The 26,458-nt window shown below is 48.5% G+C and overlaps 1 protein-coding gene across 1 annotated transcript in view; it reads right to left on the bottom strand.

Annotated features, from left to right (window-relative positions):
- Hkdc1 (hexokinase domain containing 1) overlaps positions 1-26,458 on the bottom strand; it is a 46,468-nt gene that overhangs the window by 15,132 nt on the left and 4,878 nt on the right. The window contains exons 2-12 of the mRNA XM_046419667.2: positions 25,088-25,250; positions 18,229-18,377; positions 18,025-18,144; positions 13,326-13,421; positions 12,131-12,230; positions 10,034-10,217; positions 6,390-6,545; positions 5,506-5,739; positions 4,406-4,710; positions 1,884-2,029; positions 1,676-1,795 (exon numbers count right to left, since the gene is read on the bottom strand). Of these exons, the coding sequence (XP_046275623.1) occupies positions 1,676-1,795; positions 1,884-2,029; positions 4,406-4,710; positions 5,506-5,739; positions 6,390-6,545; positions 10,034-10,217; positions 12,131-12,230; positions 13,326-13,421; positions 18,025-18,144; positions 18,229-18,377; positions 25,088-25,250 (1,773 nt within the window). The remainder of the gene's footprint in view (positions 1-1,675; positions 1,796-1,883; positions 2,030-4,405; positions 4,711-5,505; positions 5,740-6,389; positions 6,546-10,033; positions 10,218-12,130; positions 12,231-13,325; positions 13,422-18,024; positions 18,145-18,228; positions 18,378-25,087; positions 25,251-26,458) is intronic.

The following is a 26,458-nucleotide window of genomic DNA, read 5'->3' on the forward strand; positions in this document are numbered from 1 at the left end:
CAGGCATGCGCCACCATGCCCAGATATTTTACAACTTTGAGAAGTATTTTAATTTTAAAGAGAAGCCCAAGGTTGTCCTGTTAGCCTGAAGCAGACGGCACTCTAGCCCTAGCTCTGCAGCCCAGAAAGTCAGGAGAGGGGACAGCTGGCAGAGCTGGGGTATCTGGGCCAACAGAGGTCTTGGGAAGGAGAGGTGGCCAGCAAACCCGCCAGGAGTGCCCCACCCCTGTGGCTCGATGCCACCTCACCCTGAGGCCCTCGGCCAGCAAGCCCCGGTCTCCCTCCTTTTCTCCTCAGTCCTCAAGAAACTGGGCCACCTTGCTCCTTTCCTGCTTGACATGTGTAGACAAATCAGAGACAACCCAACTGAAATACCTCTCTCTTGTAAACTGCAGTTACACAAAAATGTTATCTACTTTTAATCTCTTTTTTCCTCCAGCCATGGGCGGTTTTGTTCCCAGCTACCCATTTGCTCATCTTGTCAGAACAGCTGGAAGAAGAGGCCCTAGAAACCCAGTGCCCTGGGTCAGAAGCACAACTGTGTCCCGGAGCCCATCAGCCCTTCAGGACCGTGGACAGCTGCACACAGCTCCCCCTCCCCCACAATGTATTGATTCCTAGGGCCACAGTGACACAGGGATAGGATCATCTTTAAAGAACAAAACATGACTGACAAGAATGCATTCCCTTCTGACTCCCCATCACCTCTACTACTAGGAGGTCACCTGTACTATTAGTCCAGTAGGAGTCCTTCCAGATCTTTTTCTCTATGCCTATGTATGTTTTTAAGTAAATAATTTATACAGTATAAACTACTGCTATTTGTTTTCTTCTTCAGTGATGCTCCTTCTAGATCTTTCTAAATCACTTGACAGGACCTGTTACATTCTTTCACTGAACAAAATATTCCTCAAATATAATTGCAGAGAAATTTTGGAATCCATAAAACATACCTTTAAAAAAGGGTATATATTTATCCTCATTTTTGTGGGGGAAAGGGAACAAGGGATTGAACTCAGAGGTACTTGATCACTGAGCCACATCCCCAGCTCTATTTTGTATTTTATTTAGAGACAGGGTCTCACTGAGTTGCTTAGGGCCTCATTTTTTGCAGAGGCTGGCTTGAACTCTTCATCCTCCTGCCTCAACCTCCCAAGCCCTGGAATTACAATTGTGCACTACCATGCCCAGCTATCCTCATGTTTTAAGTGAGGAAATTAAAGTACAGAGAGTTAAATAAATCATCCAAAGTCACATGGCTAATAAATAGCAAGTCCTGGATTTGAACAACAACAACAAGAAAAAACACACACACATTTTTTTTTTATCGTTAAAATATTCCACCATGGCCCAGTTTAGTGGTGCACACCTGTAATCCCAGCAGCTCAGGAGACTAAAACAGGAGGATCCCATGTTCAAAGCCAGCCTCAGCCACAGTGAGGCGCTAAGCAACTCAGTGAGACCCTGTCTCTAAATCAAATACAAAATAGGGTTGGGGATGTGGCTCAGTGGTGGAATGTCCCTGACTTTAATCCCCAGTACAAAAAAAGAAAAAAAAATTCCACCATGTGTTTCTAGCTGCTCTGAATTACGACTCCTCAACCAAGTCAAGAGTGCCTGGGAGGAAACCTGAGCTGCCCCAGAGGAGGAGAGTGGCCCCCGCAAGCTGCCTCACCTTGTCAATGCTCATCTGCCTGCAGGGAAAGGAGAAGGTGAAGCCCAAAGGCAGCCGGGCACCCTTGAGGCCCATGTAGTCCAGGAAGTCGGCGATGCACTGCACGATGTGGTCGAACAGCTGGGGGGAGAGACACATCCATACCACCGGGCACCCATCAGGGTGCGAGTGGCGCCCACGGGGCACGAAACTCCCTCCCTACACTCACCTCCTCGCCAGTGCCCTGCATGATCTCCAGGGGGATGGCAAAGATCTTGTTGTACATTCGCACTGACCTCCGTCCGCTTCTGATCTTCACCAGGAGGACCCGGAAGTTAGTCCCCCCTAAATCCAGGGCCAGGAACTTTCCTTTCTCTGTGGGGAGAAAGTGAAGGCTGTGTTCTCCAGCATGCACTCAGCAGGGACTTGTGTCAGGGCACTGGGGGGAGGAGGAGAGGCCCAAGCCCAGCAGACCTGGAGCCGGCCTTCCTGGGCTCCAGACCAGAGAGGGTCAGGGTCCTGCACAGGGAGGTTGCACCTGTCTGAGGCCAGACTGCAAAGGCCAGGTGCCCCTAAACTATCACTGGTGAGGTGACACAATAAGGGCCCTGAACTGCAGGAAAGGGACCTAGTGGCTCTGAAAGATGGCTTTTCATCTTAAGCAAGGGTGGCCAGGCCCTGCCTTTCCACATCTGCAGAATAAAAGGTTGGGCCTCTGAGGGCCTTTCAGGCTCTAAGTTCCACCCCGCAGTGGCCTGTTAGGAAGCCCCAAGGCACCGTATTCTAGGAACAGGGTGTCTGGTAAAGGACACACTGAAACTGACTTGCAAGAGGCCTCTGAGGGTGACTCTGGGCTAGGTGACCCTGACCGCAAGGACTCCGGAAGGTGTTTCCATCCTGTCTGTGCAGCCTAGAGGGATCCTTGTCACAGCATGGGATGACTTTTCTTGCTCCCTCTCCTTCCCCTGATCCCCACACACCCCAGCCTGACTAATGAAAAACAGTGTCAAGTCCTTCCCCCTTGGTACCTGTGGGCCCCATGTGCAGTCAGAGCCTCTGGCTTCCCTGCTGCCCGCATCATCTGCCTCCTTCCCAAAGAACCTTCTCCCTGCGCTCAGCCTCACTCACTTTTTTTTTTTTGGTGGGGGGCGTGGGTACCAGGGATTGAACTCAGGGGCACCCGACTACTGAGCCACATCCTCAGCCCTTTTTTGTATTTTATTTAGAGACGGGGACTCACTGAGTTTCTTACTGCATCTCTTTTGCTGAGACTGGTTTTGAATTCGAGATCCTCGACACCTGATATCACTTACTCATTCATTGTCTAGCAGCTGTGAGCCCCACCCACAAGGGCAGGGGCTATACTTCACTGCTCGGTTACTGTGCCTGGAATAGAGCAGTAGGTTCGTAACAGAGCTTTGAGGAGTGAAGGCAGAAGGATGAAAGAAATGAAGAATATGAATAATTAAGTAATTATGAGATTTTTTTATATATTTGATTTTTCTTTGTTTTTATTTTGGGAGGTTTTTGAAGTTTTTGTGTTTTTTTTTTTTTTTTTGGAGGGGAGTTGTTTGTTTTGGTGCATTGAACCTTGAACCCAGGGGCACTTACCACTGAGCTACATCCTCAGTCCTTTTTATTTTGACACAGATTCTAAGTGGCGAAGGTTGGCCTCAAATTTGTGATCCTCCTGCCTAAGCCTTCTGAGTCATCAGGATCTTAAGTGTGCATCACCACACCCAGCTGGATTTGGGGTTTATGGTGTGTTTGGGTGTGTATGTGTATGTGTGGGTGTGTTTCTCATGTAAACTCAAAGGATTTGGGCTTCAGAAAGATCTTCGTTGTTTAGAGATCCAGAACAGGTGACCTCAGCAGGTCACTAAATCCCTAAGTCTCAGTTTGGGTATCCATAAAATGGGAATCATTTCCTCTTTGAGAAACATACAAAGTGTTTTTGGAGATGAAATGGAAGTAAAGGTTCAAATGCAAATTATAAGATGTGAATCAGCTCACAAAGGTCATTATTTCAGTAAGAAGTCCATGAGATTCGAAGAGGTAAAATAGTTTTTCTAAAGAACTTACTGTCCTCTTCAGAGGCTTCTCTCCCCTGAGCCCGAGGCGCAGGACCAGGATCAAGAGTTGAAAAAGTCCAGGGCAGAAACCAATGAGAGGAAGGAGAGCAGTCCAAGCCCCAGGAGAGAACCGGCAGGACGACCAGCCCACACCAGCCCAATGACCCAGACGGACGCTCAGGGACAGGAGGACCTGAGCCTTCTGTCTGCTCCTAGAATGGGTCTGCTCACGTCCTTACCTACACACGTAGACACATGTGCGTGCATGCTCGCACACACACACCCCCTTGGGTCAACTGAGGCCACAGTTCAGAAGGAGAGTGAACCCTCATCTCCTCCTTTCATTACAGACATGAATCCAACGATCTGAAAACCGAATACCTCCCTGGATTTAGGGAGGGTTTTTTTGGGGGGGCACAGTGTGTGCTGGGGATTGAACTCAGGGGCACTTACCCATTGAGCCATATCCCCAGCCTTTTTCTGTATTTTATTTAGAGTCAGGGTCTCACTGAGTTGCTTAGGCCCTTGCTAAGTTGCTGAGGCTGGCTCTGAACTCACAATCCTCCTGCCTCAGCCTCATGAGCTGCTGGGATTCCAGATGTACACTACCACACCCAACTTAGAGAGTTTTGATGGAAGCTCTGGGTGGCCCTTCAGAACAGAGGGCTTGCGGACCCACCTGTGCCATCGGGCATCCCGCAGACATAGGTGGGCAGCATCTTGACTGTGGCCAGCGCCTGCGTCTTCTTCTTCAGCCCGTACTCGAGCTCAGTCCGCATCTTGTGCTGCACGCCCACCAGTTGCTCCCGGGTCAGCTGGAACAAGGCCAGCACCTCATCAATCTGTTTCCTCTGGGCCTGCACACGGGAAGCCACTGCCGTCACCATGGCGGCCCCCTTGGTGCTGCCACTCTCTGACAGGAGGAAGCGGACATCACAGTTTGGGACCAGTCTCCTCACCACCTTGTGCAGGCGTTTGGGGTACCTGGAAGTAGGAGTAATGCAAAATATCAACAGTCAGGTCTGACTAATGGGAAGAGACCCAGGTGGAGTGGGGACTGCATCTGCAGTTGCTAAATGTTATGGAGGGTGACGAGGACAGCTGGGACAGTGGAAGGACACTTGGGAGGCTCAAGGAAATGCCTATTTGATCCGCTAATATTTCACCAGTGGGGTACATCCATGCATAATGTATTAGCTGGGCATCTTCTCTGTCTAAAGAAGAATCTTCTTCTTAGCCCTTTCTAGGGTGTACCCACTCAACTTCCAGCCTGACCTCCATTAGTCAAAGGGGATTCCATTCTGTTTTTCTGCCACTGCTGTTTTTTCCCATCTCTAACTGGGTGTAAATTATTTTCCAATCTTACCACCTAGTAGGTTTCAATAAATAATGAATGAAAGATGGATGGATGGATGGATGGTAGATGGATGGTTGGATGGGTAGATGGATGGATGAAATGGGTAGATAGTAATGGATGGATGGATGGATGGATATATGGGTGGACAGACACCCATATAGATGGATGGGTAGATGGATAGATGGCCTTCCTAATTAGGCAATTGGCTTGAGCAGACTATGTCTTCGTGAGTGATTCCCAAAAGCACCCAACCATTTAGGGGAAAGTAGGCTTTGGATTCACCGTTTCCTTTTAATCTTAGAACTATACAGGGGTGTTCCATTCCAGCTGCCCAGATACACAGCATCGTTCAGTGAGAACACTGGAACCCGGCCCCAGGAGAGACCTGCTGGAGGGGTTGCAGATGGACAGGCGGCACTCACTGAGGGTGTATCTTGTAGAGTGTGCCATCCATGCCCACCGTGGTCCGGAGCCTCGCCAGCTTCTTGTTCTCCCGGAGGCGCGTCAGGATGGCCGCCAACGCTGCTGCACAGAGATTGGCGGAACGGAAGGAGACGATGGTGCAGACATGCTGGACAGCAATGCAGTCGGCCTCAGAGGGCTCCAGGCCCAGATCCACCAGGATCTCTCTTGTATTACCAAGGCCTTCTTTGTACCTGGCCAGGGGACAGGAATGAGAGGACCATACTTCCCCATGCCACGGACATCCTCCTGGGGGAACCAGCTCTCCTACCTCTCAGGATTATACAAATAGACTGGTTCATGGTGACAGAGGAATGACAATATCAACATTGATAAGAACAGTTACTATCTATTGAGCACTTACTATACGCCAGGTACTTGTCTAAGGATTTCATATGTATTAACACATTCAATCTCCACAAAAATACTAAGGAAAAGCAGTGTCACTACCAAATTGTACAGATGAGAGAGGTGAGTCACAACAAGGGTAACTTGTCCTTGGTGGCACCGTTAATAAGTGCTAGAGCCAAGATTTGAACTCAGGTAATTAGATTATGGCCCATACTTTTAACCACGCTGTGCTATGTAGCCCAAATCTGCATAGTCCCAGACTCCGGGTGAGTGCCAGTCTGCTGAATCGAAACTGATTACACAGCCCATGGCAATGCCAGGGATTCTCAGCCTGAGGAACAGGACACTGAGATGACTAAGGCCAGCCATCTCCACCAGCAGCCCATTGAAGGGATCTAAGTGTAAGAACTCAAATCACCAAATCTACGGGTGGCTCCGCTGGCCACCCACCTCCCACAGAGGCAAGGCAGGAGGGACACAGTCAGTGACTTACTTCTCCATGGCAGCCACATGTTGTGTTTCGATCTTGCCCTTAGTGTGGAGAGCAGAGGATTTCATACCACCAAACAGGAGGCCAGCCTTAGCCATCTTCAGCAAGATGAGCCTGACAAGCTCCCCCAGGTACAAGCCACTGATCATCTTCTCAAACCTGCAATTTGGTGAACACATCAGTGGAAGCCACATCTTTGGTTATGCAGCATCATATCCCAAAGACCAGGAGCCATGGCTCAAGGTCAAGAGCAGGATAAGAGCTCTGTGGATCAGGAGGCCTCAGCCCAGCCCAGGTGCAGCACGCCGTTGGCAGAAGAGCACCATCCTTTCCTCGACACTCTTCATCAAGGAAAGGGCTAAGTTGGAGAAGATCTAAGATTCCTACCTGTTCACAAAATGCTGGGCTCCAAGAATCTTTATCTCAAATCACCCTGGCTGTGGGGGTGCCATGCTTACTTTGGGCATAAGGAAACTCAACATTCCCTTCCCAGGAATCACATAACCATTGCATGACAAATCACATTTCAGGTACTTCCATTGAGCTTCTATCCAAGAGAGAAAGATGCTGCTATCATTTGGACCTAGAGTGTCCTGCAAAGGCTCATGTGTCATAAGCTTGGTGCTCAATCTGTGTAATGCTGTTGGGAAGTCGTGGGATTTTAAGAAATGGGACCACAAGGTGGTTGTCCAGTCACTTGGAGAGTGTCCTTGGAAGGGATGTTGGGATTCTAGTCCCTCCCTCTTCCTCTCTTTTTCTCACACCCATCCAGGAGGTGAATGGGCCTCCTCTGCCACATGCTCCCACCATGATATGCTGACCCACATCAGGCCAAAAAGCAGTGGGGCCAACCAATCATAGACTGGAATCTCCCAAACTGCAAGCCAAAATAAACTTTCCTTCTCATAAGTAAATTGTCTCAGGTATTTGTTACAGTGCTGTCTGTGAGACAGAGGATCCACCATAAGGTGGATGCAATATCTGGAAGGCTACCTATACCTCTGAGTCTGCACACCAGACAGCTGCTAATCCTCAGCCCCCCACCAGGTGAACTACAAGTTTCATTTTCCAAACATGATATGACACAAAGTCAAGGGCAATCTATTTCATAATCTACCTTGCATATTTCACTTTTTAAAAATCTTAGAACATTGAAGAAACAGAAAACAATCAAATGAAATTCAGGTAGGATTCAAGAGAATGGAATTCATCTTAAGTGAAATGGAAACGGATAAAAATGAAAAAAGTAAAAAAAAAAATGGGCACCACTTCCTTGGAACATGACTGCCTGGGGTCCCCAGGGAAGCTGGGGTATGCTGGGTGTGGGTACAGCCAAGGCAGGAATGTGCTGTGAGGGTTTGCATTTCTAGTGTTTGAATGATTTCTAGGAAGTGCCTAAATATTCATTCACCAAGTCGTCTGGGGCTGGGAAAGTGGGAAATGAACTTGGGACATGTTCTCTGCGCTAAAGGACAAGCTACTTAAGAGCAATGAAAACATGTCATGAGGACGCAGGAGTCAGCTTGAAGGGACTTCCTTTGGCTAAATCTGGAGAAAAAACTTGGAGCATCAAATTAAACAATGATAGGAAGAAATTGAAACTCATTTAAAAAAGGGGGGAGGGGTGGCTGTGGCTGTAGCTCAGTGGTAGAGCACCAGCCCCGCACGTGTGAACTGGGTTCGACCCTCAGCACCACATAAAAGTAAATAAATAAAGATATTGTGTCCATCTACAACTAAACAAATATTAAAAATAAATAATAAGGGCTGGGGCTGTGGCTCAGTGGTAGAGCCACAGAAATGTAAAATAAAGATATTGTGTCCACCTAAAACTAAAAAATAAATATTTAAAAATAAATAAAATAAAGGTATTGTGTCTATCTACAACTAAATCATATATTTTAAAAAGACATTGGTGAATAGACAAGCAAAAGTAAGTAGAGTAGAAGGAGCATGGGAGAGGGGAGGGAGGATGGGAGGGAAAGGGAGGATCATGAACTGAAATCGATTTTTTTGTGTGTTTGTTGGTCAGAATGAGCCCAACTACTATGTATAACTATAAAGCTCAGAAAAAAAAAAAAAGACACTGGTGGGGGCCAGGCACGTGGTGCATAACCGTAATCTCAGCTACTTTCAAAATAAAAAATAAAAAGGGTGGGGATAAGCTGGGGGGGGGGGGTAGCTCAGTGGTAGAGTGCTTGCCGAGCACGTGTGAAGCACTGGGTTCGATCCTCAGCACCGCATAAAAATAAATAAATAAAATAAACATATTATGTCCATCTACAACTAAGAAAAAATTTTTTAAAAGAGTGAGGATAAAAAAATTAATTTAAAAAATATTTTAAAAGTGGGGAATGTAGCTCAGTGGCAGAGTGATAGCTTTGCTAGACCATGAATCCAATCACCAGTACCCAATATATATATATAGCTGAGGTTGGCCTCGAACTTGCAATCCTCTTGCTTCAGCTTCCCAAGTTGCTGCAATTATAGGCATGTGCCACTGCACCTGGCTCAGAAAAAATAATCTTATACATACATATGTAAGTGTATTTTATGTGTGTTATAAGCACAGACATACATATATACAGAGAGATAGAATATTACTATTTGGGGAATTTGAGTGAATGGGTATGGGGAAACGTTGTACTACTTTCACAACTTTTCAGTAATTCAAAATTAATTTTTATGGGGTGCAGCAGCACATACCCCTAATCCCAGCAACTTGGGAGGGTGAGAATCACAAGTTCAAAGCCAGCCTCAGCAATTTAGCGAGGCCCTAAGGAACTTAGCAAGGCTTCGTCTCAAAATAAAACTTTTTAAAAAGGCTAGGAATGTGGCTCAGTGGTTAAGCGGCCTGGGTTCATTCCCCTAGTACCATATATATATATACATATGGTACTAGGGGAATGAAAATATATATATTTCACATATATATATATGTTTTTTTTCTTAATTTAAACATTCTTTCACTTAACAAACTCTCAATGAAGTTCAATAATGTGTAAGACTCAGTGTGTAGAAAGGAAAGGAAGGTCAATCGTGTAAGCTGCCTTCAGGGAGCTCAGCATGTAGATGAAGAGCTGCGGCAGACACCTAAATATAGAGACGTGTATGGGATGAGGCTGGAAAGGGTGTGGTCAGCAGACACAGAAGGAAGGCCTGGCCAGGCCCTTTTCTGTACTTTATTTAGAGACAGGGTCTCATTGAGTTGCTTGGGGCCTCACTAAGTTGCTGAGGCTGGCTTTGAACTCACAATCCTCCCGCCTCAGCCTCCCGAGCCTCTGGGATGACAGGCGTGTGCCACCGCACCTGGCATGCCTGGGTTCCTTCTGTGGCTGCTTGCCTATGTGCTCCAAGAGGGCCAGACCTGTGGTTTGGTTCACGGCCTCATCTCCAACGCCTTGAAGCACATCCTACTCCAGAAATATGGGCGGAACTAGAGCTAGGGATATGACCTAGGAGACAGCCAGACCACTTCCTTGGCTTCAATCTGTTCATCTGCCAAATAAAACTGAAATACAAGCCTTGCCTTATAAACTCATTGTGACAGATGACTGGTCACATGTGGAGAGCCTCCCAGGTACAAGGCACCAGGGATCAGGCAGTGCCTGGTGCCGATGCCCAGATCAGAGCAAATGGGCACTCACAGTTGTTTCCCCGGGTTGAGCGAGCCAAGGTCCAGCTCCCTGTCAAACTCGGTGCGGATGTCCTCCAAGGCCCCATCGTCCCCGAAGGCCCCCCACTCTGTGTTGATGCACATCCTCCCCTCGTCGCCTTCCACAAGGTCAATGTTGCTCATGTCCTCCATGTAACATGCGTTGGTGCCAGTTCCTGGAAAAGGGATCAGAGAGAATATGCAAAGAGGAAAGGGCGCCCGGCTGGGCAGGACATGGAGAACCCAACTGCCTGGAGTCCTGAAGAATGCACACAAAGTGCTTTTGATCCACTCCCCAGGGCTGGTGCTGGCAGAGGAGAGCAGCTTTGGCAAGCCTCAAGCTCATGAGGAATAGAGCTGACATGCCGAGCCCGTGCTTCTCAGTGTGTTAATGGATGGCGGTTATGAATGGAGTCAATTATGAAGCCGTCCCTCATGAATATGCATGAAAGCTGACAAAGCGCACTTAGAAGAGAAGGCTGAGTTAAGCTGATCTTGCAAATATTGGGGGGGAAGCCCACTCACCCAACCCAGAGCAAGCTGCTCTGTAAGCTACTGACATTCCTTTTTATTTGACACTAAAAATACTCTACTTACCCCCTGCTAAAAGTGGCTCTAGCATATGCGCTATCTTATCTGTGACAGTGATTAACTAGCACCTAAGAAAGTAACGATTCATATCCAAATACAAGATCACTACAGGAAAATCCCTCAAATACTTCAGTATTGGGGAACCCTGCAAGGGGAGTCTTTTTGGAGTCTTTTGGGTTGATGGAAATGTTCTAAAATTAGAAAGGACATTGATGAAGCTCTGTGAGTTTACGAAAAGCCACTGAACTGCACACCTGTAGCATGAGAATTAATATTCCTCAGACAAGCTGCTTTAGATGTCTTTAAAATATTTTCTTTCTATTTCTCTGACATGCTGGACTGAGTATTTGAAATGCCAACATGAAAAAATGGGAAATGTAAGAAAGCAGAACGTGGCCAGGCTCAGTGGCGCATGCCTGTAATCCCAGCGGCTTAGGAGGCTGAGGCAGGAGGATCACGAGTTCAAAGCCAGCCTCAGCAAAAGCAAGGCCCTAAGCAACTCAGTGAGATCCTGTCCACAGGACAGCAGCTGGATTCCATGGGTGGAGGCCACCCCATTCTGAGGTGTGGGGCTCCTGGAAATGGAAAGGCACAGGAAGCTGCTCAGGTTTAGACTCTGCCCTTCCAGACAGTCGGGCTGAGGAGGTGCTTTTGGAGATTAAGACAGATCAATTCAGAAAACTTTCCCAGTAGTGGTAGAGAAATGGGAAGGGGAGAAGTGGCTATTCAAGAACAACCTAGAGACCAGGTCCCTCCTGCCTTCTCATGGGCCCTCCTGCAGAGCCCCTCCCACCTGCTGGATATCTCTGGGGCTCCTGACGTCCCCTGACAGCACAGCCTCTTGATTGATCATCCTTGTCCCCAGGAATTGATCCTCCATGCAGCAGCCAAAGAAAGCGTTTTAAAACACTTATCCATTTATCCAACCCCCACTCAAAGTCCTCCAGGGCTTCTCATCCCCCTTGGGTAAAAGCTGGTGGCCTTTCCCCCTCCTCCCACTCTCCCCCACCAGCCTTCTCCTACTTGATGCAGCCACCCTCAGCCTCTGAGGTTCCTTCTAGCAGCCTGGACTCATCTCTGAGGTTAGAGGCTCCTCCCTGCCAGGGACACCTCTCCCTCCACCTCCACCCTTCCCTCTCTTCCTCCTCTCCTCCTCACCCCTCTGTCATGGCAGCCTGTGTTAACTTCTTCATCATGCTCACCACCACCAGAAATTATTTTATGAGTGTCAGTCTCCCTGTCCTTCCCCACCTCCCCTCTGCAAACTCTAGAAGAGCACAGGAGCCCACGGCTGCGAGCCCAGGGCTCAAGCCAGGGCCCACACACCACAGCCTGCGGGAAACACTTGTGAATGAATGAATCAATTTCCCATCTCCTTAAGTCGCTTCTCCTAAATGGACAGGGTCAGCCCCCTCATCATTTACTCAGGTTTTGCTGAAACTAAGCTCCAAACAAGCCCCTTTCTCCCACCTCCGAAAAATAAGTTTAAATGAGTTACCAATGATCACACCGACTTCACAGTAGGGATCATCATAGGCACACGTCATCATGGTCCCCACGGTGTCATTGACTAAAGCCAGGATATCCACATCCAGGTCCTGTTGAACACAAGGCCCCGAGAGCATCAGTGGGTGGGAAGGCGGTAGGACCCTTCCCCTTCCCTAGGAAAGCAGTTAGTTGAGACATCACTAGATTCCGCCTGCTGCACCTGCGGGGAGAAGTGGGGTGTATGAAAGTCAGAGGCCGGGAGAGGGAGAGGGAGAGGGGACCTGTGCTCCTCCTCTGAGGGTGAAGGCCTCTGTGCAGAGGGAATATGGACAGCCCATCAGGAGGGTTGTTCCCCACACCCTTGTGTGAGGAAGCCTGAGAGTGCACAGAGGAAAACACACCTATGCTGGGCGCAACGGTGTCTCTAGGGAAGAAAGCCAAAGTCTCGCCACAGGAACCTGGTCCCCAGCAAGCCCCCCTCTAGGGGTCATGCCGTGGTTTCCTGTTCTGCCAGGTCAACTTGGGTCATTGCACAGGGTTCCCCAGGGTTGGAGGAACATTTTTAAATAAACTGATAATGTTAAGAGAAAAATGAAGGCTACCAAGGAATAGAAGCCCAGCCTTAAAGAGAAAAAAGACCAGAAGGCTGCACAGCACAACAGCCCTCTGCTCTGGGGACGCCGCTCGGTGGCAGAGCACTCAGCTAGCACTGGAGAGGCCCTGGTGCAATCCCTGGCACAGCAAAAATACACACACACACACACACACACTCTCACACACATTCACACACACACACACACACACACATATGTGTGTACTCTTTCCTTCGGGGTAACAAGCAGTTGGGATTTATTTGTGCTGCACTTTCCAGCTCATCAAGGAGCAAGCCATCTGTGGAGCCTGAGAGAGGAGGGGTGGATATGCACAGCCCGGGGTTTAACTAAGTCCCCCTGAAGGGCTGCGGCCAGTGGGGGACTCAGGGAAGTGCAGGGAGGTGCTGGGCTACCTTTCAACAGTGATGGGAGCCACCCCACAGACAAAGGGTCCCCAGTGGGTTGATCCAAAATGGCCACATCTGTGCTACAGTGGGATGTGCCTGAAGAAGTTCGTTCTCTGATTCTCCTTCCGGGCAGACACAGTACAAGACCCCCAAGAGAAAGGGGCTGGGACTGGGAGAGGTCCTCATGCCAAAGTCAATACCTCACCTTGTGTTTTTTCATGGCTCTGGTCAGGCGGCTCACTACGTCCGTGTCCTGAACGCCCCGTGCCTTGAACTTCTTGGTCCATGAAAGCAGGACACCCTGTGGGGAGACATCAGATCCAGTCCAAACGGAGCAGCAGAAACATCAAGCGCACAGAACATCACCCACGGGCTTCTCTTCTCTAGGCTGAAGCACCCCCAATATTTTCTCTCATTTTGTTTTCAATTGACACATAAAAACTGTTCAGATTATGGGGTACAGTGTGATGTTTGAATGCACGTATCTAATGTGTAATGATCAATCCAGAAAATTAGCAAATCTATCACCTCAAACATTGAGCACTTCTTTGTGGTTACAATATTCAGTCTTGTAGTCCTTTTGAAATGTATAATATAATTTCATCCACTATAGTTGCCCTACTGTGCAATAGTACTGTGCAATAGAACACCAGAATTTATTTCTCCTATTTAGCTGGGAATTTGTACCCACTGGCCCTTCTCTCCTCAGCCTTCCCTCCTTTTAACCCTTCCCAGCTGATGGAAACCACCATCCTACTTTCTACTTCCACAAGATCAACTTTTGCAGATTCAAAAAAAATGAGTGAGATCGTGTGGTATTTGTCCTTCTGTGCCTGGCTTCTTTCACTGAACATCCTCCAGCCTCATCCACTTTGCTGTATGTGACAGAATTTCGTCCTTTTTTGGCTGAACGGTATATTCTGTTGTGCACACGGGACACACTTTATCCATTCATCTGTTGGTGGACATTGCAATTGAGTCCATACCTTGGCTATTGTGGACAGATTCTTCTAATATCACTTCAGATGACTTTTTTAGTATTTATTCCTCCCGTGTGAGTAGACTGAAACTTGATATATAGTAACAGAGCGATTACAGAAGAGTTAGAACTACTGGGCGTGGTGGGGCATGCCTGTAATCCCAGTGGCTCAGGAGGCTGAGGCAGGAGAATGGAGAGTTCAAAGCCAGCCTCAGTAACTTAGCAAGTGAGACCCTATTGCTAAATAAAATACAAAAAAAGGGCTGAGGATGTGGCTCAGTGGTTAAGTGCCCCTGAGTTCAATCCCTGGTACCAAAAAAAAAAAAAAAAAACCAGTCAGAACACTTGGATTCCTGAGCCATTGGAGCCTTCGTTTATTCAACTGTATAATTGGAATATCTCTTTCCTATGGAGGATATGAAGAAATACCACTTCTCTCTCTCTCTCTCTCTCTCTCTCTCTCTCTCTCACACACACACACACACACACACACACACACACAAGCATGCTCTGATGAAAATATCTGGCATACGGTATCTACATGTTGTATGATTTGCAGGTCCCCAAAACAAAAACTAGCAAGGTATTACCTTGTAGGACTCCCTCAAAAACTTAATTCCACTTGGAAAAATAGTTCTCAAGTTGTATCAATCTTTTTTCTTTTTTTGGACCCAGGGCACTTTACTACTGAGCTACATTCTCAGCCCTTTCAATTTTATCTTGAAACTAGTTTCACGAGGTTGCCCAGGCTGGCTTCCAAATTTCAATCCTCCTGCCTCAGCTTCCCCAGATGCTGGGATTATAGGAGTAAGTTACCACGCCTGATTATCAATAATTTCTTTACAAATGATGTTTCCCAGGTGTTTCATGTCTGAAATCACAAATAATCATATAATTTTTCAGACTAGAAGAGAACCTGGAGGTTGAAAGAATCTCCCAAGTCCACCCAGTCAAGAGTGACTAAGCTCATAAACTCCCAACCACACTTCTTCCTATCCCCTCAGCTTATGGATAAAGAAACTTCGATTTAGGCCAGGTGCTGTGGCACACACCTGTAATCCCAGCGGCTGGGGAAGCTGAGGCAGGAGGATCATGAGTTCAAAGCCAGCCTCAGCAACAGAGCAAGGCCCTGGGCAACTTAGTGAGATCCTGATTCTAAATAAAATATAAAAAGGGGACTGGGGACGTGACTCAGAGGTTTAACGCACCTGGGTTCAGTACCCAGTAAAAAAGAAGGAGGGGGAAGGACAGAGGGAGGAAAGGGGGGGGTTAGGGGGAGGGGGAGGGTTGGTGAAGCAGGAAGAGGAGGAGGGGAAAGAGGAGGAAGAGGAGGAGAAAAGAAAAAGAAAAAAGAAACTGCTATTTAGAGACAGGGAACTGCTCTAGTTCTCACAGTGAGTGACACCCAGAGCCCATTCCTTTGCAAGGTCTCTGACTCCGGTCCGCCGCCAGGTTTCTATGCTGCACCACAGCGCCACCCCGCGGTAGCTCTCTCTAACTTATTTTTCATAGGCTTTTTTTTTTTTTTTTCTCCATAGGCTTTTCATGATCCAGGTTCATCAGAGAGAGTGAGGTGTAGAGTGGCTTCTCCCTCCAAAGGGTACCAGGGAAAATGTGGGATCTGTTAGGGAAAAAGTGTATGGGAAACTGAGGGATAAAGGCTCGTGGTATAATATTAAGTTGTGGAAAAATAAATAATAACATACAACTATTTATTTTAAAACTATTCACAGCATGACATTAGTATTTAATGTAGATGTGACTAGATGAGAAATCCTGCAGTTCTAGAAACAGATATTTCTGAATTCCGGGATTGGAGGTGATTTCTATTTTCTTCTTTAAGTCTGTCTCTAAGTTAGTCTGTCTCTAACGAGTTGCTTAGGGTCTCACTAAGTTACTGAGATTGGCTTTGAGCTCTTAATCTTCCTGCCTCAGCATCCCAAGCATTCTGGGCTTACAGGTGTGTACCACTGCACCCGGCAACCCTCATTTTTTAAATCTTAAAAAAGTATGACCGGGCTGGGGATGTGGCTCAAGCAGTAGCACGCTTGCCTGGCATTCGTGGGGCGCTGGGTTTGATCCTCAGCACCACATAAAAATAAAATGAAGATGTTGTGTCCACCGAAAACTAAAAAATAAATATTAAAAAAAAATTCTCTCTCTCTCTCTCTCTCTCTCTCTCTCAAAAAAAAAAAAAGACTATTTTACCATGAGAACACACAGAAAAATTTATCTTTGGCTTGGCTTTTCTGCTCTCTCATTTAAAAAAATAAAAGAAAGAAAGAAAACAATGATTGCTGGGCACAGTGGCACATGCCTGTAACCCCAGGTACTCAAGAGGCTGAGGCAGGAGGATGCAAGTTTATGGTCTAGCAACTTAGCAAGACTATATCTCAAAAACAAAACAAAACAAAAGTTTGGGGTATAGCTCAGTGGCCCCTGGGTTCAATTCCCAGTACCTACCCCGAACATACTCAGACCCACACAAAATCAAGGCTGTAGCTCAGTAGCAGAGCAAATGCTTAGAGTGGGAGAAGCCCTGGGTTCAGTACCCAGCACCAAAAAAATTAAGCAATAAACCCCCCAAACCAAGTAGATGCCTTTAAATTCTCAAGCCCTTATCTTCTTTAATCACTTTTAATTTCTCAAAGAAGCTCCCTTAATCACACATCCTGAGGGTAAACTGACCCCCACAAAGCCTGAGAAACTCTCCCTGCTTCCTCAGGCCCCAGGTGACAGGTGATTAATCTTTGGCTCAAAGCCTGCACCTCAGACTGACTTGAACACCTGATTCCCAACTGCCCGCCTCTGCTCTTCCACACAGCAATGTCAGTGAAGCTCAGATCTAAGTTCATCAAGGTCTCATCTAAACATTTTCCGAAACCTTCTTTCTGTTATTTCCCCCCAATCCTTTTATTTATGAAAGAAAGAAAACCTCAGCCTTGCTTTGCTGAAGAGAGGATGGCAAGTTCCTACTCAATGGAATCAAATGATTGACAGCACCTTTGAATTGTAAGATAGTTATCAAGCACCTGTTAAAGTGGGGGGGGGGGTAGAGAATCAGACAAACAGCACCTGCCCTCCAGAGACACCTGTTGACTTTGGAATGAGGTACAAAAGCACAGAGACAGTCATCCGGACCCAGTGGCTATGGCTTATGCACCACGTTAAGCTCTTTACAAATAATCTGTCAAGCTTCCCTTTAACCAGCAAGTAAATACTATCATCCTTGTTTTATGAATGAACAAACAAAAGGCTCGGAAGTTAAGTAACTTGTTCAAGGAGACACCGTGATTCAAGGCCAGGTCTGGGGGATATGGAAGCTCTACTACCAGCACCAAGCAGTAAGTGGCCCAAGCCACTTATGATGAACCATTGGGTGTCATAGCCAGAGTGTGCAGTAGGAGATTTAGAGGCCACCACCCCGCAAACAGGAGTGGCCTGGAGAGACTTCACTCTTGACAGTAACCCCTGGGCCCCCAGAAAGCTCATTGTCCCTGGCCCTTAACTTATTTTCACAGAGATGCCCGAGGCTTCCCACTCCAATGCTAGGCAGCAGTGTCAATGGTCCTAACTCTGGTCCTCAAACCAGCAGCTCCGTGTCTCCTATTACCTGTTAGAAATGCAAATTTAGGGCCTGGATGCAGACCCAGTGATTCTGTGGATCCCAGCAACCTGGGTCCCAAGCCCTCCAGGGGTTTCAACTGCATCCCAAGGTTTGAGAACCACTGGAAACCATTCCACTCCCTCCTTTGTGCTTTGCTCGTGTTAAGAGCAGAGTCAAGGCCACGGTGTTAACCAGGTCTCTGCCATCTCATCACTAGCAAACAGTGGAGGGAAAGATAATCCAGAAAGCTCCTACTGTCCCCACTGTGCCCAGCCGGGCTCCTGCGCAAGTGCACCTTCTCCAACCCCGCAGGCTTACCTCTTCCAACTTAGTCTGTTTGCAGGGAAAAGAAAAAGTAAAGCCAAGGGGCAGTTTCTTATGCTGCAAGTCTTTGGTCTTCATGAAATCTGCCAGGCAGTCAGCCACGTAGTCAAACAGCTGCAGAAAGAAAACGCACAGGACATGGGCCCAAGGCACAGTTTCTCACCCCTGGTGACAAGGCCTTCCCCGCCTGCCCCGTACCTCCGAGCCGTTTCCCCGGATGATTTCATTGGGCATTGGGTAGAACTGACTCTCCATCTGGACATTTCGTTTCCCTTCCTCAGAGACTTGCACCTTTAAGACTCGAAACTTGGATCCTCCAAGATCCAGGGAAAGGAATTCCCCATTTTCTATTAAGAAACAAAAGACAGGCACTGTTCACTGAGGTCTGCGCTATGGTGAGCTCAGTGTTGGAAGGTGGACATGGAAATGCCATTAGTGCTCACGACCACCCCCTGGGCGAGTGTCAGCATGCTCACTTGGCGGGGGGGGGGGGGGGGGGGCTTGAGGAGTGCAGCGTGTGTCTGAGCCACTGCAGCAGGGGACAGAAGTGAGGTGTGAGCCCAGGTATGTTCGACTCTGCAGCCTGAGTTCACCCCACTCAGCCAAGCTGCAGGAAATGAGAATGTTCATTTGGGGAAGACACATGTGAACCCTTGTTTTTTGGTGCCAGGGATTGAACCCTGGGGTGCTCAACCACTGAGCCACATCCCCAGCCCTTTCTATTTTTTATTTTGAGACAGGGTCTTGCTATGATGCTGAGGGCCTCACTAAGTTGCTGAGGCTGGCCTTGAACTTGCAATCCTCTTGCCTCAGCCTCCCAAGTCACTGGGATTATAGGCGTGTGCCACCACGCCCAGCTGGATGCTTAATTTTTAGGCCAGAGCCATTCCAAAAGGAGAAAATGGAACACTACACAGCCTGGTCCAAGAAAGACGCCCGTTACCAAAACATAGAAATGACACACATGCTGGTGTGGCTGCCCTGGCCACATGGACTCAGGATCTCTGCCAGTGCCTTTGGCATCAGCCAGAGATGGAATGCAAACTCAGGCCTGTACCCCTTTGACAACAAGCCTTTGTACATATTATTCATGCCTAAAGAGTAGGTTCCAGTACCAGGGGTGCTTCAGGATACATGCCCACAGCACAGGTCAGTGAAACTTCCAATTCACAAACCCAGCACCCACAGGCCTTGTGTCCTACTACATGATGGCTGTCACACCTGCCTGGATCTCAGGAGCCAGCTGGCCAGAGTCACTCCTTGTAAAGCATGAAATAAAACACAGAGGAAGTTGCTAGTAGATGGTAGAAACCAAAACGTCAGTGCTTCTGACCCTTGTGGTCAGGCAGGAAGCCAACGGGGTCACCTGCAAGTAGCAATCACAGGCAGAAAGCATTCAAGGCCCAGTCCCCTTGAGGCCTGAGTACACCACCACTCCTGCCCTTGGATTCCCACGTGATCTTGTGTCCCTCGTGTCATGACCTCACACATCGTGTTTTCCTTGACTGGGCTCCGGTGGGTTTCTCCAATCTGGGCAAGCAATGAGCTAGAGGCAGAGCCTCAGCTGGCTCAGAGCATACAGCTAGTGATCCATTGGGTTGAGATTCTGCACTTCTAAACAAGCGCCCAGGTCTCCAGGGTGGAGAACCCTCATTTATAGACTCAGCCAGCTTCATCTTTTGTTTCTGTGGAAACATCTGGAGATTATCTTCCCAGATCAGCTCTGAAATGAGCCAGGTGAAGCCATGATACCTGGCTGGGGACTCCAGGGAGCAAACCTTATCCATCTCTTATGAGCACGTCTCATGCAGCAGCTGGAGATGCTCACCCAGACGTTTCCTTGGTGTGGAAATCAGTAGATCACACAATCCACGTGCAAACATATATGGGGCACCTGTCAGTGCCATGTCCCAGGCCTGGTGCTAGGAATGCAAAGATGAAAGGCTGCAGATGCCTTGGGGAGTTTATCGGCAGTGCAGGTGCGGAAGAAAGCCATTTCCATCAGGAGGACAGGGACTCTAATGGTGGAAAGTGCAGGAAGAGGTGCCCAAATCAGAGCTGGGAGGGGGCAGACACAGCTGAGTGTGGGGACGAGAGCAAGTTAGGTAGCCAGGCAGGGGACAGCCGTGTTCCAGGAAGAAGAGACCATGAGCAAAGGAATGGGCGCCTGTGGTTCTGAAGCAGAAATGGGCCTGGAAGGTAGTCTGGGGTAAATCAGGAAGGATCTAGAAAAGTCACCCTACCCCAGAGAGTTAGGGCTTTATCCAGAAGGTGAGCAGGAGCCACAGAAAGTTTTGTTGTTGTTGTTTGCTTGGTTTTTTTTTTTGTTGTTGTTGTTGTTGTTTTGGTATAGGGGATTGAACCCAGGGACACTTAAACTCTGAGCCCCATCCCCAGCCCTTTTTATATTTTATTTAGAGACAGGGTCTCACTGAGTTGCTTAGGGCCTCACTGAGTTGCTGAGGGCTGGCTTTGAACTCATGATCCTCCTGCCTCAGCCTCCTGAGCTGCTGGGACTAGAGGTGTGCATCACTGCACCTGGCTCACAGAAAGATTTTGAGCAAGGGAATGCCACAGTCTGATTGATATTTTGAGGGAACAAAGAAAACCTCTGGCACCAATCAGGGTAGCCCGAGGGTTTAGCAAAAGAGGAGGCTATGGGGCTGCACAAATGGCAGTGTGAGACCTGGCTAGTGTGGAGATCTTCCTCTCCCCACCCCCGACACCACACAGAGTGCCGTTATCACTGTGCAAACATGTCACTCCTCTGGTGACTCAAGGTGCTGTTTCATGGAAACCACGTGGTGTGATCCCTCCTGTGATGTGACTCTAACCCCACAGGAAGAACTCACTGGAGCCTGAGGGAGGGAGGCCCTGCCCAGGCAGAGGAGCGGGGCCAGGACAGCGGGGGGCCTTCAGGGCCTCCCAGTTGGGCAGACTATTTTCCACCATCTGCTGGCGGCTTATGATGCTCAGAGATGGGGGTTCCTTTCTCCTAAGCAATGCCAGGGTCCGTGCCTTCCTTCCCTCTGCACTCCCCAGTGCCGTGTCTCCTGAAGGTGCACAATGACCCGCAGCAGAGATTCTGGACATTCCATCTCCAGAGGGAGAGGCTAGGAAAACCGGGTTTGGGAATTGTTCCAGGTGAATCTGATTCTTATTCTCAGACAACTACAAACCCTCTGGGACCATCAGCCATGCTGGCAGGTAACTTCAGAGCCCCTGGGCTCATCCCAGGCCTACGTGCAGGTCTAGGAAGCACGTGGAGGCAGAAGCCAGCTGGGGTCCTGCTGAGGCCCCCTAACCACCTTCACCCCACCCCAGGCTGGGGGCTTCTGGGGCCCCTCCTTCCACACCTGCTAGAGGTGGAGGATGATAAAACACTGTGAAGGCTCTTGGTCCTAAGAATGGTCCCTGGCAGATTTTTAAAAGGCTGGGAGGTGAGTCAGCCTCAGGAGACGGTTGACACCCTCAGGAGAGGGGAAGCTATGGAGGCGAGCAGACGCAGAAGGAGCTCGAGGGAAATTGCATACATTTCTGAATGGAAGCTCCCAGGGATCAGGAGAGGGTTATTTGATTTTGTCAGTAATCACGAAATGACACCATCAGCTCACAAGAGTCACAGAAGACTGGGGACAACATCTGGGAGATTTTAAAGCACTTCATTCACATAACCACACTGGATCCTAATGTCAGCTCCGAAAACAAGACCCCCAAATGCGCCACTCTGGAGCACCTGGAAAGCAGCAAATTCAGGAAGGGCCTTCCCTGGAGTCCCCTCGTCTGCCCAGGGACCCGATCTGCCGAGAAGGAACACATTCGCCTTCAGTCCTCTACCGAGATGTCATTAACCAAGGAAGGTTACTTCTTATCACCAAGGAGACCGAAAACCAAATACCATACCTAGAGCCTGGAAGAACTTTGTCCCAGCCCATTGTCTGCTCTCTGGGCTTATGCTTTGGCCCTAAAAATCATTTACTACCCCTCTGAGATTGCCTTATCCCCCACTTCCCTCTCCCTTATGAAGAGGGTATGTAAGCCACAACAGCCACCCCCACTCTTGTTCAAGTTTCCCATTATGTGTGGCTCCTGTGTGTCCGTGAACATTAATAAATTTGCACACTAGCTCTCCTGTGGATCTTTCTATTGTCATTTCACTTCACCAAATGAAAAGATTCAAGTCTTCGGAGAGGAAGGGAGAAACTCCTGTGGCCCCTCCATTTACAGTCCCACTGTCGGATGGGCACGCTGACCATCCCCTTGCACGGATGAGGACAGGAGCACAGTGGTCCTGGGGTTTGCAAGGGCTCATTAGATACTTGGGCCCAGGGACCTCTCTGCAACAGAACCACTGGGCACCATGTGGTAGGTGAGAGGTTCTAAGTGAACAGTGAAAAACCTGAGGAAGGTGGAGTTTCTGGAACATGATCAACCTCACTTCTAAACCATCTGAAGCAGCCAGCCCCATATCTCCAGATCATCCAAGGCCACTCTCTTTGCTTCTTGGGGCCACACCTTCTTGGTATCTGGAGGTGGGGCCACAGCTCAGGAAGCAAGGAGGACTTAGCCCTCGTGCTCCTCAACAACCCCACGCACACCCTGTGACTCAGATGCTTCTGCAGAATGGCCCGGAAGGACCCATCAAGGACCACAGGCCCCTTCACACTCTCATGGAGTACTGCCAGAGGTGGGGCTGAGATTTCAAAGTATGGTTGTCTCCCTTCAAAGCTCATGTTCTGCCTATCAGGATCACACATCTGTCAGCAAGGAGGCCAGGCCTCTCAACCAACAGAGCCAAGCTACTTTGACCCAAACATTGCCCCAGAGTGACCCAGAATTCAACTAATCAAATCAAAGGCCCCCTGAGAACTCCCCAAGCTTCAGCCCCTGCTCCTTCCGGGGCCCTAAGGCTCTGAGCACTGTTCCCATCTGACCTGCATCTTCTCCACAGGGTTCTATGTGGAACACTGGCAGTGAGTTCCTAGTGTTTCGTGACCTCAGTAGATGCTCAGTAATTACCAGTTCTTTTCTCTCTTCTGGCTTTGCTAAGAATGGAGCGGTCAGGTAGGAACTCCCAGATCCCATCTAGAGAGCCCTAGGCTGTGGTAGTCAAAATAATGCCCCCATCCCCTCATGTCCCAATCCCTGATTATGTTAGAGCAAATGGCAAAGGGGAACTAAAGAGACTCAAAATTGATCATCAGTTGACCTTGAGCCTGAGAGATGATCTTGGATAATCTGAATGGGCCTAATGTAATCAGAGGGTCTCTAAGTGTGGAAGAGGGAGGCAGAGGGTCAGAGATAGGGAAAGATTTGATTTTTTTTTTCCCTTTGGTACAGGGGATTGAACTCAGGGGCACTCGACCACTGACCCACATCCCCAGCCCTATTTTATATTTTATTTAGAGACAGGGCCTCACTTTTTGCTGAGGATGGCTTTGAACTCAGGATCCTCCTGCCTCCGCCTCCCAATTGCTGGAATTACAGGTGTGTGCCGCTGTACCCAGCTTGATTTTGTTTTTTGTACTGGGGGATTGAACTCAGGGATGCTTTACCACCAAGGCACAATCCAGCCCTTTTTTATTTTTATTTAGAGACAGGGTCTTGCTAAGTTGCTGAGGTCCTTGCTGAGTTGCTGAGGCTGGCTTTGAACTCATGATCCTCCTGTCTCAGCTTCTCAAGTTGCTGGAATTACAGGCATGAGCCACCACACCCAGCTTCCAGAGAAAGATTTGATGACGTGACACTGCTGGCTTTGAAGACAGAAAGGAGTATAAACCAAGGAACGCGGTGGCTCCCAGAAGCTGGAAAAGGCAGGGAGATGTGCTCCCTGGAGCCTCCAGAGGGAAGGCAGCCCTGCCAACCCTTTGATTTTAGCCCAACGAGAACCATTTCAGAGTTCTGACAGCCAGACTGTAAGAGCGTACATTTGTGTCGTGTGAATCCACTAAATTTTACTAGACCTCCAGGGAGAGACCTGGGAAACCACATGTTTAGGAATTGCCCGGGGTGAATCTAAATCTTATGCCCAGGCAAATATGGAGCCTAGTCCTAATGCAGACCCCTGGGCCAGCCAGCCTGCTCCCGCTCACCCCTACAAAGGTAAGTTCAAAGCCAGCCTCAGCAACAGCAAGGCCCTAAGCAACTGAGATCAAAATAAAACACAACGATAGAAACCAATACCTAGGCCAATGCTCTCATTCTACAGATGGAGAAATCAAGGCTCATCACTTGCCCAAAGTCACCAAGGAATGTCAGAGTGTCAGGCCTACAATCTAATTTTCTTGAATTGTCATTTAATTCTCTTTCCATTGCAACATGCTTCCTTTCATTATTTCTCTAGCCTAGAATCTAGGCATCTAGGAATGAATGCCATTTATTGTTCTTTCAACTCCTATGTCAGGCCCACAGTGCATTAGATGCTCCGAACGCTGCGGTGAATAAGTCCCAGGCCTCATGGAGCCATTAGTCCAGGGGAGACTCTCATCCACCATGGTGAGCAGGATTCTGATAAGCACCTGACCCAGTAGGAGGATGCTTCCCATCTGAGGCACTGAGTGATCTTTCTAGACTACTCTTGGAAAGCTAAGGTGGTGCTCACCAGGGCGAGAATGGGGGGATGCTGCAGTAAGACAGGAGACAGGCTGAGTGCGGTGGTGCACACCTGTAATCTCAGCGACTCAGGAGGCTGAGGCAGGAGGATTGCAAGTTCAAAGCCAGTCTCAGCAACAGCGAGGCCCTAAGCAACTTGGGGACCCTACCTCAAAATAAAATATAAAAAGGGTTGGGGATGTGGTTCAGCGGTTAAGCACCCCTGGGTTCAATCCATGGTACCAAAAAGAGAAAGAGACAGAGGACAGAATGTGTGAGGCCAACAGAGGCAGCGAGAATGCCAGGTGTCTTAATGTGTGGATCCCAAAGGTGGTCAGCAGCACTGAAGCCAAGAGGGTCAGGGAGAAGGGACATGGGGAGAGAAGATGGGTATAAAAGCAAACATCAGGGACTCATCAGTCAGGAGGAGCCAGGGACCAGGTCCGGAAGCCCCAGCCCCACTCACCTGAGCCATCTGGAATGGCCCTGACAAAGGTGGGCAGCATCTTCACCGAGGCCGTGGGGTTGGTGTCCTTCCCCAGGCCCTTCTCCATCTCAACCTGGAACCGGGCCATGATGTCCAGAAGGGTCTCATCAGAGAGCCGCATATGATACAGGAATCTGTCCACCTGGAACAGATGTTGGGGTGACAGGGTTGGCAGGTGGGGTGCTTGCCCTGCAGCCAAGGCTGTAAACTCCCACTCCCACCCTGAGGCTGCATCCCAACTGAGGGGCAGCTTTGTGATGGGCTCTCCCACTGTCTCCTTAGCTGGCCCCTCCACCAGCCAGGGACGAAGTGGGGAGCTGGGGGAGCAGATGAAACGGAAGACTGAGAGGTGCCCGCTTATTCCTCCTAAAGGGCAAGCTCTGGGGAAGAATCGACTTCCTGCTATTCTGACCAGACAGTAGCCAGGGGGTGGGGACTTCCTGGAGCATGCAGGGCTTCCAATTCCCACCTCAAGGCCTCTCCTGTGGTACCATTTCCTCTCCACTGGCAAGGACAGTCTATAGCCTGAATCTTCAATTCCTAAACAGGGCAATTTCCTTTGATCCAATTATGATTATAGACATATCCAAAAACATTTCCCTTTGTTTATTGGCTGTTAGGAAGCTCAGAACTAAATTCAGTTTCCAACTGCAATCTTTAAAACCTAGTCCTTACGGGTGCAGTGGCACATGCCAATAATCCCAGCGACTGGGGAGACTGAAGCAGGAGGATTGCACGTTTGAGGCCAGCCTCAGCAATGTAGCAAAACCCTTTCTCAAAATAAAAAAAATATAAAGGGCTGGGGATGTGACTCAGCACCCCTGGGTTCAATCCCCTGTACCAAAAAGTCAATAAATAAATAAAAAGTAGTAAGGGATGGGGATATGGCTCAGTTGTTGAGTACCCCTGGGTTCAATCCTCAGCACCAAAAAAAAAAAAAATTCCTTTAAAAATAAAATCTAATCCTTTATATTTCCATTTTGATTTAACTGGCTGTCCTAATTAAAATGAAGTTTAATTTTTAAACTCATCTCAAATTGCTATTGGAAATGAGCGGATGTCATTCAAGTAACCAAGAAATTGAGGCAAAGGACCCCTACCCCAAAGGAAGGAAGCGATAAAAAGCACGGGTGTGTTCAGTCCACTTGGTGTTAAGATACCACATCAGGAAGGGCAGAAAAGCTTCCCCAGCCTCTGGGATTATAGGCATGTGCCAGCGTACCCAGCTGTCATAGAGATTTGATGAGGTGACATACACAAAAGTACTTTATAGACTGTAACCCGTGTTCTTAGAGAAAAGTTTGCTCCTGGGCTGGGGTTGTGGCTCAGTGGTTAAGCGCCCCTGGGTTC

This window comes from Marmota monax, unplaced genomic scaffold (assembly GCF_021218885.2).
Source record: "Marmota monax isolate L192 unplaced genomic scaffold, Marmota_monax_Labrador192_F-V1.1 WCK01_AAM20220418_F8-fsc00019, whole genome shotgun sequence".
NCBI classification, from domain to species: domain Eukaryota; kingdom Metazoa; phylum Chordata; class Mammalia; order Rodentia; family Sciuridae; genus Marmota; species Marmota monax.